Below are 12,160 nucleotides of genomic sequence, written 5' to 3' on the forward strand. Positions count from 1 at the left end.
TCACTCTGCTCTGTTGTGAGTGAGGCCTCCAGGTAGAACAAGAAGAGCCCTATGATTGATGTTTGGAGCTGAAGCTGCTTTATCGTGATGTGGCTTCAACTTGTGTCTTGGTTTAGATTCTCCTGACAGCATATTCTTTTTTTTTGTCCTCCCCTCAATGGCAGATTCTAAAACAAGGAATTTCAGTGCACATAGTTTATTTGGAGGTGATCCAAGGAAGCACAGTAAGGGAGTGGGGGAGTACAATAGGGAAAGGAAGAATGCCAGCTAATGATTCATTAATGAGAAAGCAACTGGGGCTTAATCCTGTTGGGGGCCCACTGAGAGATTATGGAACACACCTCAGAATTGTCTTGCTGGGGGGTGAGGAAGTTGGGAAATCTACCCACTAATCCTGGTTCCGAATTGGTTGAGGGTTTCACTTGGTCGGGAGGTAGGGGTATTATTTTCCAGAAGCTTCCAGCTGCTCTCTGCAAAGAATGAGCTAGCACCCATAGCCAGAGGAAGCCTGGGCAGAAATCTGGGGCATGTGGATGGGGCGTGAATAGTGTCTGCTACAGGTCCTGTCGCTGGTGCCACCGCTCCCAGATCTGCTAGGTTACTTGTGTTAATACCATCCAGGCTCCATTGGACCTAATTTTGTTGATTTTTTTAAAGCACTTGTATCTTTTTATAAAGCATTTCTTGTAAATAGCTTTCTTATAAAGATATTTTTTGAGGGACTTTCCTGGTGGTCCAGTGGTTAAGAATCTGCCTTCCAATGCAGGGGATAGGGCTTTTGATCCCTGGTCAGGGAACTAAGATCCCACATGCCACAGAGCAACAAAGCATGCGTGCTGTAACTACTGAGCCCTTTAGCGCCTCAAGCTGGAGAGCCTGTGTGCCGCAACCTGACATAGCCAAAAATAAACAAATATTTAAAGGTATTTCTCGACTTTTATTCTTTTTAAGGTATATTCCAAGGCACAAAATAAATTGACTTATTTTTTAAAGATAGAATTTTTAAAAGATGGGCTTCCTTGGTGGCTCAGATGGTAAAACGTCTGCCTGCAATGTGGGAGACCTGGGTTCGATTCCTGGGTCGGGAAGATCCCCTGGAGAAGGAAATGGCAATCCACTCCAGCACTCTTGCCTGGAAAATCCCATGGACGGAGGAGCCTGATAGGCTACAGTCCATGGGGTCTCAAAGAGTCGGACATGACTGAGCGACTTCACTTTAAAGATAGAATAAAACTCATTCAATCTCACAATTATGATATGGGTACGTGTGTATTGTTTTGTAAATGTAAGATACGTTATGAGATCTTAATGATCTAATTTTTTCTTATGTCTTAAAACATTGTGTTATTTTGTCATCCTAGGAATTATTTTACCATTCAGTTCAGTTCAGTTCAGTCGCTCAGTTGTGTCTGACTCTTTGCGACCCCATGAATCGAAGCACGCCAGGCCTCCCTGTCCATCACCAACTCCTGGAGTTCACTCAAACTCACGTCCATTGAGTCAGTGATGCCATCCAGCCATCTCATCCTCTGTCGTCCCCTTCTCCTCCTGCCCCCAATCCCTCCCAGCATCAGAGTCTTTTCCAATGAGTCAACTCTTCACATGAGGTGGCCAGAGTACTGGAGTTTCAGCTTTAGCATCAGTCCTTCCAAAGAAATCCCAGGACTGATCTCCTTCAGAATGGACTGGTTGGATCTCCTTGCAGTCCAAGGGACTCTCAAGAGTCTTCTCCAACACCACAGTTCAAAAGCATCAATTCTTCGGCGCTCAGCCTTCTTCACAGTTACTCACCAATTATTCCCAGCTATGCTGAAAAAGACTAAAAAACAGTATGAAAACTGAAGAGCAACAGAATTATCTAGAAGAATGATGGAATAATGTCATAAACCATCCAAATTTTATCATCCTTCAGGTTTCTTAATTCAGTACCTGAAGTGTAATATCATTTTCCAAGAAGATATAAAAGAAAACTGGGGACACCATCTTTGTGGTCTATGTTTAGCTTTCATTGGATACAGTTGGATATTCTGAATTTTTCATTTTCTACTTATATAGGCAACAAGAAAAAAATAATAGAGGAAGAGGTTTCAAATTATTACATAAGTCAGAAGACAAATGCAAAGAGGGAGTAGCATTCTAGAATATAAGCAAATGATGACAGTGAAGTTGGTTATGGAAGAGAAATCTTAGCCTATGAATCTTTAGATGATAATATCCGAGATGTTTTTCCTCAAACTCAACTGAATTTTCTCAAACTCAAAAACCTAGATGGTTTTTCTCAAACTTTTAAGGACAAAAAGGAAATGTGATATTTTCACCCAGTTATTGCTCAACAAGAAAGACTTAATTACCCAATATTTTATGACAAGAGGCTGAACTTTCCTATTTTGCAAAAAAGACGTATGGTAATATTCATTAATCTTTTAGATTTTTGCGCACCAAAATTTACTTGGAATGGTTTGTAAACAGACAAATTTTGAAGGCAGATGTGCACGCAAAGAGGAAATAGATGACGTAGAAATGAAAATATTAACTGGATTGAAGATTTTAAATTATGTTTATAAATCTACAGATAGAAATGTTTTGCAATTACAGAGCGAAGAAGATGGCCGTACTCTCTTCAACAAAATTATGAGCCACCAAAGCTTTCAAAAGTTCTGTCTTGATGGTGCAAATGTAAACAGAAGAACTGTAAGGATTGATAAACTAGACCAATTAGAGATATATTTGAGTTCTGGAATCAGTATTCCAGATGAATAAGTTCCAGGATCATGACATTTGATCAGTGGATGGTTTCATCAAAGTTTGTTGTCTGTTTCAAGTATGTTACGGTTTGGGGTTTATTTTTAATTTTTATTTTTTGGCTGTCCTTTGCATCACGTGGCATATTATTTCCCAGACCAGGGACTGAACCTGGCCTTTGGCAGTGAAAGGGCACAGTGCTAACCATTGGACCATTGGCGCTCCCCAAATTTGGGTTTATTATATTTATTTTTTATAATCTTTTAAAAATTTTATTTATTTATTTGAGTAGTTTAGTTTTGTCTCCACTGGGTCCTTCGTTGCTGCATGGGCTTTCTCTAGTGCAGCAAGTGGGAGCTACTCTTCATTGGGGTGCATAGGTCTCCATTGCAGTGGCTTCTTTTGTTGTGGAGCACAGGCTCTAGGGTTCATGGGCTTCAGTAGTTGCAGCTTGCGGGCTCTAGAGAGCAGGCTCAGTAGCTGTGGTGTCTGGATTTATTTGGTCCCATGTGGGAGCTTGTGGGATCTTCCCGAACGAGTGATGCGGGATCTTCCTGGACCAGGGATCGAACCCGTGTCCCCTGCATTGGCAGGTGGATTCTTAACCACTAGACCACCAGGGAAGCCCTGGTGTTCAGTTTCTCAGTCGTCTTTTTGCAACCCTGTGGACTGCAGTACGCCAGGCTTCCCTGTCCTTCACCATCTTCCAGAGCTCGCTCAAACTCATGTCCATTGAGTCGGTGATGCCATCCAACCATTTCGTCCTCTGTCATTCCCTTCTCCTCCTGCCTTCAATCTTGCCCAGCATCACGATCTTTTCCAATGCATTGGCTCTTCGCATCAGGTGGCCAAAGTAGTGAAGCTTCAGCTTCAGCATCAGTCCTTCCAATGAATATTCAGGGTTTATTTCCTTTAGGATTGGTTTGATCTTGCTGTCCAAGGGACTCCCAAGTGTCTTCTCCAGCACTACAGTTTGAAGGCATCAGTTCTCCGGCACTCAGCCTTTTTTTTATTGTCCAGCTCTCATATCCATACATGACTACTGGAAAAAACATAGCTTTGACTATACAAATGTTTGTAGGCAAAGTATTGTCTCTGCTTTTTAATATGCTATCTAGGTTTGTCATTGCTTTTCTTCCAAGGAGTAAGTGTCTTTTAATTTTATGGTTGCAGTCACAGTGATTTTGGAGCCCAAGAAAAGGTTATTACCCAAAGACTGTGGCTTCCATCTGGGCTCTTTCACTGATCACTTGCTCTCAGGAGAAGCCAGCTATCTTGTGAAGACCCATGTGGAGAAAAATGGAGGTATCCTGCCAACAACCAATGAAGACGGAGGCCTGCTAACAACCATGGGAGTGAACTTGGAGGTGGGTCCTTCAGCCTTAGATGACTGTAACCCTGGCTGCTAGGTCAACTGCAGTGAGAACCAGCTACATAATTGCTGGGGTCCAGTGTAAAGTGAAAATGGATGGTTCTGTTTTCAAAAATTTTTATAAATTTAAATTCAGCAGTTGCAGAGTCTTAAGCTAAATGTGGGACTTTTCATGACTGCACAGCTTGCGTGTCTATGACACTGGACCTGACTGTGACCTCAGAGACCCTGAGCCAGAACCACCCAGCTGAGCCCCTCCTAAACACCTGACCCATAGAAACTATGAGATAATCTTTGTTGCTTTAAACTGTTCAAACAAAGAGTACGTTGTTGCATAGCAATGAATAGCTTATGGAATAAATAGCTTATACACTATTCTTACTTTTGTAAATTGTAAAATGACTTAAAAATATAAAATGAATCCACCAGACCAGATTGTGAATGATGATAACTATTTTTCCTGGGATACTGAGAGTTAAAAGGATGAGTGATCCAGTTGATTGAAAATTTATTGCTATGTTTCTCCTGCCTCAGTGCCTTTGCACATGCTGTTTGCTATGCCCAGAATGCTCCCCTCCTCCAATCTTTGTACTGATTAAACCAGACATCCTTTAAATCTAAACTTAAACATCATATTTTAAGTGGACTCTCAAGACTGAGTTAGGTGCCCTTTTTAATAACTCCTCAAATACCCTGGAGAATCCCAGGGACGGCAGAGCCTGGTGGGCTGCCGTCTATGGGGTCGCACAGAATCGGACACGACGGAAGCAGCAGCAGCAGCAAATACCCTGTACATCTTTGCAGGTACTCTGGGCACTTGTGACTAGTGAGTTGATTACTGATAATTTGTTGTTTAGTGTCTGTCTTCCCACTAAAGTGTAAGGTCCTTGAGGTCAGTTGCCTTCTTTCTTTGTGCTCGCTGTATGACAGTGCCTAGTGCAGTGCCTGGCACATAGTAGGGATGCAACAAAATTTGATTGGTATGTCTCTGTGCTCATGAATCAGAAACAAACAGTGATGATTTGCAATGGAGTCTTAAACCCCAGTCTCGGTGGTATCCTCTTGACAATGCTTTCTCTGGAGCACCCATGCATGGTGATTATGAGCCTATAGATGGGAAAGGCTCCTTGTCTAAGGGGATCCCACGTGAACAATACAGACCAATAAAGCTGGCAAATGAAAGATAAAGCAGGTAAGTGGGGAGAATTCATACACATGGAAATAGGAGTTAACTTTCAGTAATACACAAAAGAGCATGTGCAAATACAGCATGTGCTCTGACTCCTAGGACTGAGAGATTTAAGACGATGTGAAAACTTTATTTTTTATTTTTAAAAACTTTTTACTTTATATCAATGTATAGTTGATTCAGTTATACATACACATTTATCTATTCCTTTTTAAATTCTTTTCCCATTTAGGTTGTTATGTAATACTGAGCAGAATTCCCTGTGCTATAAAGTAGGTTTTGTTGGTTATCAATTTTAAATATAGTAGTGTGTATACTTCATTCCCAAACTCCCTAACTATCCCTTCCCTCCACCCCCATCCTTCTCCTCTGGTAACTGTAATAAGTTTGTTCTCTAAGTCTATGAGTCTGTTCTGTTTCGTTAATAAATTCATTTGTATCATTTCTTTTTCAATTCTGCATGTAAGCGATGCCATAAAAAATTTGTCTTTCTCTGACTTATTTCACTATGACAACCTCTAGATCCAGAGGATGCCAAAACTTTTGGTGTGCCTTGGTAAGGTAATCTTTGTTGGTTAAGCCTCAGTTCTTCATCTGAACAATGGGACTAATAATACTGACCTCATATGCTCAGTCTGAGGGTATAAGATCATGTAGAAAAAGTGCTTAGCAAAAAATTCAGCTCTTGATGGACTGGGCTCAAGTTCTGATTCTGCTATTTGTTTCCGGCTGAGTTATGTAACCTCCCCAAGTTTCTACTTCTTCATTAGTAAAACAGGGAAAACGATGGTACCTACCTTGTAGAGTAAATGTGAGAGTATGTATTAAAGTCTTTGTGTTATTGCTCTCTTAGTCATTTTGAATCCAGGTCACAGAAAAGTAACCAGGTGAAAAGAGATTTCCCTGTAGGTGGATGCGGGAGGGAAAGAAACAGAAACAGAAGAGTACAGGCGATTGCCCAGAATATTTTCACAAAGATGGCATTCTTCCCAGTGGTCCTAATTGACTGCTCGTCTCGTCAGGGGGCTTCTTTCTTGCCACTCTGGCACTGTGTGGCTTGAGCCTCATCCAAGTATGTTCTCAGATCCTCCCACTTGAAGGTGCCTAAGAGAGGGAAATACCAGAAGTAAATTTTTGTGGCATCGAGAGTCTGGGTGTCTGGCCCTTAGGCCATTAATGTTTTGAGCATGAGGGAGCTAGATGTGCAGAGCTAGAGGAAAGCCACAGCTAAACATTCTGGACTACATTGCATTGTCCATGGTTCTTTCATTTGGCAACTCAAGATATGATAATGATGATGGCATCTACTTCTATTTTTGTCCCAGGGTTTTCTCCTTCCTTGGTAACATAAACTCTGATTTTCAACTGGACACGTGTGGCCACCTTAAATTAATAACAATTTTTTTTAGCCTTATTTGTGGCTAAGTGTGGTCAGGTCACTAGGTTTTAACCGATGAGATATGGTGACTGTGACTTCTGGGAGTTATCTTTAAAGAGAGGGGCATGCTCTTCTTTCCCCCTTTTTCCTCCCTGTGGGCTGGAAGACAAATGTGATGCATGGAGATTGAGCAGGCATCTTGGATTATGAGGGAGAAGTTGCTTGTTACAAATAGACAAGCTGACAAATAGACAAATAGAAGAAGCCTGGGTTAGAGAGAGCTACCCTAGACCTTGAAGGGAGTTTGTGTCCAAAAGAGATAATCTAAATTTTTGTCATTCTAAACTATTTTTGTCATGTAGATATATTTTTCAGCTTTATTAAGGTATAAATGACAAGTAAAATTGTAAGATATGTAAAGTGTACAATGTAATATACACATTTTATGAAAGGATTCTGCCCATCGAGTTAATTAACACATCCATTACCTCACCTATTTACTTTTGTGTGTGTTATCAGTTGTCATGTATATTTAAAGTGTAAGGACTGACCGTGGTAAGATTACCTTCTGTGGGTCAATCTCACCTGCATAATGGAAATAATAATAACTATCTCAGCCCAATGCTAAGTTTTTCAGCAAGTCTGTCACAAATCTAGAAACAGAGCCCAGGATTCTTGATGTTCCAGGTTTCTGATCTCCGTCGTATATTTGAAAAGAGTCCTGAACCTTAGACACCACTCACCTTTCTCTGTTGGTAGTGGTATCACACGTGAAGCAAGTATAAATCAAGGTGTATTTATATTACAGAAGCACCTTTCTCCAAAGCAGCATTAAAGACCTACCTTTCTGAAACATTCCCTGCCATTAGGTTTTTAGTAGGTCTCTGCTCTCTGAGTCCCCAAAACACACTGCAGTCTTTATTCTTAAATATATTCTCCAGGTCTCTGTCTGCTGTGTCTTAGATTATAACCTTTCAGAGGGCAGGGTATGCATTCAAAGATCCTTTTTATAATGAGCATTGTGTTAGGCATAGAAAGAGATGCATCAAAGTGCTTGTTAAAATGAATAGAAAGAATCTATTCTGAATATGAGACAAGACTCCTGGCCTGTACAGAAACATATATTTGAAATTGGCGTTCCTAGTTGCTAATAAATATTTGAAGCTCTCAGACCTCAACATGGGATATAAAGTATTATTTTTCCTCACTGAAATATCCCCTTGCAAACAGAAGTCCCACAGGACAAGAAGCAAGGCTGAAACTGGACAGACCAGATGCCAGGAGAGCTAGATTTATTTTTGGACCGTAAGCTTGGCCTCCAGGGAAAGAAGGAACTTGTCAATTTCACTTTTGCTTGGATCAGACGATTGAGCCTGGCAGAGAGACGATGTTTGGGACTAGTAGTTCTCTGGAATTTCTAACCTTCTCTGGGCTTGGGAGGAGTCGGGAGAAGAAAATGCATCGTTTGAATGATAGCCATGGTTACAAAAGGCCTCCCATGCCAACCGGAGGGAAAGCAAAATTACTTTGCTGAGCAAAGTAACTGGAAAGCAGTTGCTCATATTTTAAACTAAGCTATATGGTTGAAATCCAGAATAATGTAGACTTTTGGACCAGCGACCACTTGGAAACAAGCTTTCTGGCTAGAGAGCAGCCTGTGGTGTTACGGATGGAAAGGACTATTGCAGTGTCTTTTCCCTCCGCACTTTGTGCTGCCAGATACTGGGGGGCCATCTCAAGCATATTCACTTACTCCAGTAGATTTCTCAATAATTCCAGCAACAGAAAGAACTTGACCAGCTTGATGGGTGCATGTGGTAAGGTGGTAGAGTCAGGACAAACCTACCGCACTGCTGAGCCTGATGGTGACATTCTCATCCTGGGGAGCCCCTGATGGAGGGGCACTTAGGCAGGCACAGGGAAATTGATGTACGTGCTTCATGAGGCATGGGAGAAACGGACAAGTCCAGCTGGGCAAATTCCCAGGATGCCAGATCACAAGGGCTGTTTCCAGGAAAGGCTGACCCTTGCTGTTTCCACGCTTTTCACTGAAACTCAGTGAAGCTCAGAATCGCAGCTCCCTTGCAGGCCACTGAAAAAATTCCCAGGAAGCACACAGGAACTGTCGAACTCTGTGTGAATGGACATCGCAGTTATCAGATGATGGAGGCAGAATTAGACTCTGAAAACCTGTGCTTGAATGTTTGCTGTCGTTTACCAGCCAAACGAGGCCAGGCAAGTCCCAATCGCATGGGATATCTGCTTTACTTACCTGTAAAGCTGGATCTCTCTGTCGACTTCATAGGATCATTCAGAGGGTAAAATGAGATGAGGCATTTGTACTGCCCTCTTCAGGTGCCCGGTTGTGATATTCATAACACAGTCATTCTAAGGAACTTATATATTCCATCTCCTTCAATCCTGACAACTACTCATGAGGTGGGAACTATTTTTATTCCCATTTTACAGAAGGGAAAGCAGCACCTCAGATAAGCAAAGTGACTTGTACAAGGTTATACCACTAGGTGGCAGACCCAGGATTTGAACCCATGCGGACAGGCTCCAGAGAGCATTAACTATTTCCCGCTATTTCCCAGCAGAGGAAGACAGACAATTCTCTTAGAGCAGTTTCTCATTTTTGTTTGAAGAACCATCAGTACTTTATAATTGTTCTAACATCCAGTCAGGGCTTTTTGATCTGATGACACTGGGGACAGCTGAAGCCTTTTAAGCAGAGAGTGACGATTCAGGTTTGAGTTTTAGAAGGGTGACTGGCTGCTGGGTAGAGGCTAGGTGGCAGGCAAGCCGGGTGGGCAAAACTGAATGCAGGAGTTGGGTGGGGAAGCTTGTTAATGCAACCCAGGAGAGAGGCTGTGAGGGAGCAGAGTTAACCTTTGTCAGGACCTCTTAAGCTCACAGGGAGAGGAGTTAAGCCCTGGCGCTGCTTCCAGCGTGGTTAAAGAACCCCTCGCCTTCAAGTGAGTGGTCCATACAAAAGAAAATAAACACTAAGGGTTGTGTTCCACTTGTGAAGGTAAACCATGGTTCTCTTAGGTTGAATGCAGTGGACCTTCTCGCTCCTTTGAAGGGCTGGTGTGATGTGTCTGTGACCATTCCCAAGATGAACTCCTGGGGATTGTCCTGGGCAGAGCCTTCTAACATCCTACCGGCACTCAAGAGAGGTCTCCCTGCCTCCTCTGACCCATCTCTGGGGTCTCTTCATCCACAGATTCCCCCTCCTATCAGTGCTTTTTCCTCTTTCTTTCCCCGGTCAGGAGACCACGTCCCCTCTGACCTCTCCTGCCAGGGCTCCTGGGCCACAGAGAAGCTGCCTGTTGGCCTTCTAGTTCAGGCAGGGAGCCAGGACACCTGGGTTCTAATCCTGTATCCACCACCGGACCATGGGTTGGCATCATCTCATACCCACAGGGGCCCTCCCCAGCAAGGAGATGCCCAGCAGGAGCTTCCTCTCTCTCCCTGACACTGCTCCCGGGCCGCTGCTGTAGAACTTAATGTGTTACTTTGTCTGCAAGCAGCGAATGCGCCCAAGTCCCACTCCTAACGCTGGTGACCTGGCGACTTCCCAGCTGTTCTTGGTGTTGGTGCCGCCGGGAAGCAGATTTGTCAGCCCCTCCTGTGCCCTAGTACCCTCATCTGAGAAAACGGGGCTAGGAGTGTTTTCCCTACCTATTTCATCCGGCTGATGTGACAACTCACTTACTGAAAACTAAACAAGCTTAAGGTGTGATCATTAGCGGGCGGGCATTCTGGTATGTTCAGGCTGCTGGAGCTCTCGGACACTTTTCTGGACCGAAGGGCCAAGATAAAGTTCCTCGTTATGCCGGTCTCTCCTAGATCCCACTCGGCCGAGCCACCGAGTGTCGCTCCTCGGTGGGGACGGTCGCGAGCCGCCCCTCTTTCCTCTCTCCCATTGGCTTTCACCTGCCCGAGGGGCGGCTGCCACGGGCCTCTCGGCCAGTCAGCCAGGGCCGCCGGGCTCCGCCCCGCCCCTCCCGGGGGTTTATAACGGGAATTCCCATGGCCCGGGCTCTGGCATCCAACCTGCTGCCGCCGCGGCCCAGCCGAGCGGAGAGCGCCGCGCGCAGAGCACACGCTAGCGCTCAGCTCCGCTCTCCGGGCGGTTCATGAGCGCGCGCTTCGGCTGCAGCCTCCGCGATCCCGCGCTGCCGCCGCCCGCCGTCGCCAGGGTCCCCCGGGGTGGGAAGGAAGGCAGGAAGCCCGGCGCGGCCGTGCGCTCCGTGAAGCCCGCCACCCCTGCCCGCAGCCCGCTGCCCGGACCGGCCTGGCACCATGCTGCCCGCGCGCTGCGCCCGCCTGCTCACGCCCCACTTGCTGCTGGCGTTAGTGCAGCTGTCCCCGGCTCACGACCACCGCACCACCGGCCCCAGGGTAAGTGTGCCCCCAGCCGCGCGCCCACCTGCGGAAGGAGACCTCAGGTCGCTGGCCTTCATCCCTTGGGGACCGGAGAGGGAGGTATTAGAACCTGTGCCCCCTCCACCCCCCACCTACTACCCCGTCGCCGGTGGGCTTCTTGGCGAAGTTGCTGAAATTAAAATTTCTCCCATTGTTCCCCCCCGCCCTACCCCTTCTTTCTTGCAGCACCGACTCTGCCTTCCCCCTCCTCCCCCTCTCCCCCTACTGTCACTGGTGAGTTCTCTTTCCCCATCTCTCCTCTCGGGGCATTTTGCTCCAAGACCCATAGAGGTACCTCCTGCATCCGAGGTGCCTCCTGGCTCTCCGCTCAAGCAGGGCTGCTCCGTGGGCTCACCCCGCGCGCGGTCCCAGAGCGCTGGCGTTCTTGGCAGGAGGCGTCGGCGGCGGCAGGGGCGGGGGGCGGTTGGGGGGAGAGCAGCTCTGCCTCCAGGGTTTTAGGTTACCGGAGAGCCACACAAGGACCTTGTGTTGTTGTTGTTTTAAAAAGCGATCGCTGCTCGTAAAACCCACAGCAGATAATTTTAATGCTCCCTCCTGCTGGGCACAGCCGCAGAGGAGGGGTGGAGATGGGGGGCTGTGGAGAGCTGGTGGAGAGGAACTGGCAGTGTTCGAGGAGCTCTTTCCTTGCGTTCCGCCCGGGAGGTTGCACTACTTGTTGAACCTTGGTCTGATTGGAGTTCCTGAACGATGTGAAACGTGCCAATTCTGCGCACAGGGCAGGCTGTCCAGGGCATTGTAAAACATCCGGAACCGACAACATTGTGTTCCTTTCTGGGCTAGATTCTTGCTCCCATATAACCCAGTTGTCAAATGAAGGATTCTACTACCTTAAAAAGTGTACTCTTAAACCACCCACTGGTTCATTTGACCAAACTTATCCAGAGGATGGGGCTTCCCAGGTGGTTCAGTGGTAACAACTCGGGCCTGCCAAGCAGGAGGCATGAGTTCTATCCCTGGGTTGGGAAGGTCCCCTGGAGAGGGAAATGGCAACCCACTCCAGGATTCTTGCCTGGATAATTCCATG

General features: G+C 45.7%; 1 protein-coding gene across 5 annotated transcripts in view; it reads left to right on the forward strand.

The window, feature by feature from the left end:
- The first annotated feature begins 10,735 nt into the window (after positions 1–10,735).
- Positions 10,736–12,160, forward strand: part of SMOC1 (SPARC related modular calcium binding 1) — a 146,343-nt gene continuing 144,918 nt past the window's right edge. The window contains exon 1 of one of the 5 annotated variants that reach the window (XM_061429269.1): positions 10,736–11,091. In XM_061429269.1, the coding sequence (XP_061285253.1) occupies positions 10,993–11,091 (99 nt within the window). In that variant the 5' untranslated portion in view covers positions 10,736–10,992. The remainder of the gene's footprint in view (positions 11,092–12,160) is intronic. The other 4 variants (XM_061429267.1, XM_061429271.1, XM_061429268.1 and 1 more) reach the window with 4 other exon arrangements.

Source organism: Bos javanicus, chromosome 10 (genome assembly GCF_032452875.1).
Source record: "Bos javanicus breed banteng chromosome 10, ARS-OSU_banteng_1.0, whole genome shotgun sequence".
Lineage (NCBI taxonomy): Eukaryota > Metazoa > Chordata > Mammalia > Artiodactyla > Bovidae > Bos > Bos javanicus.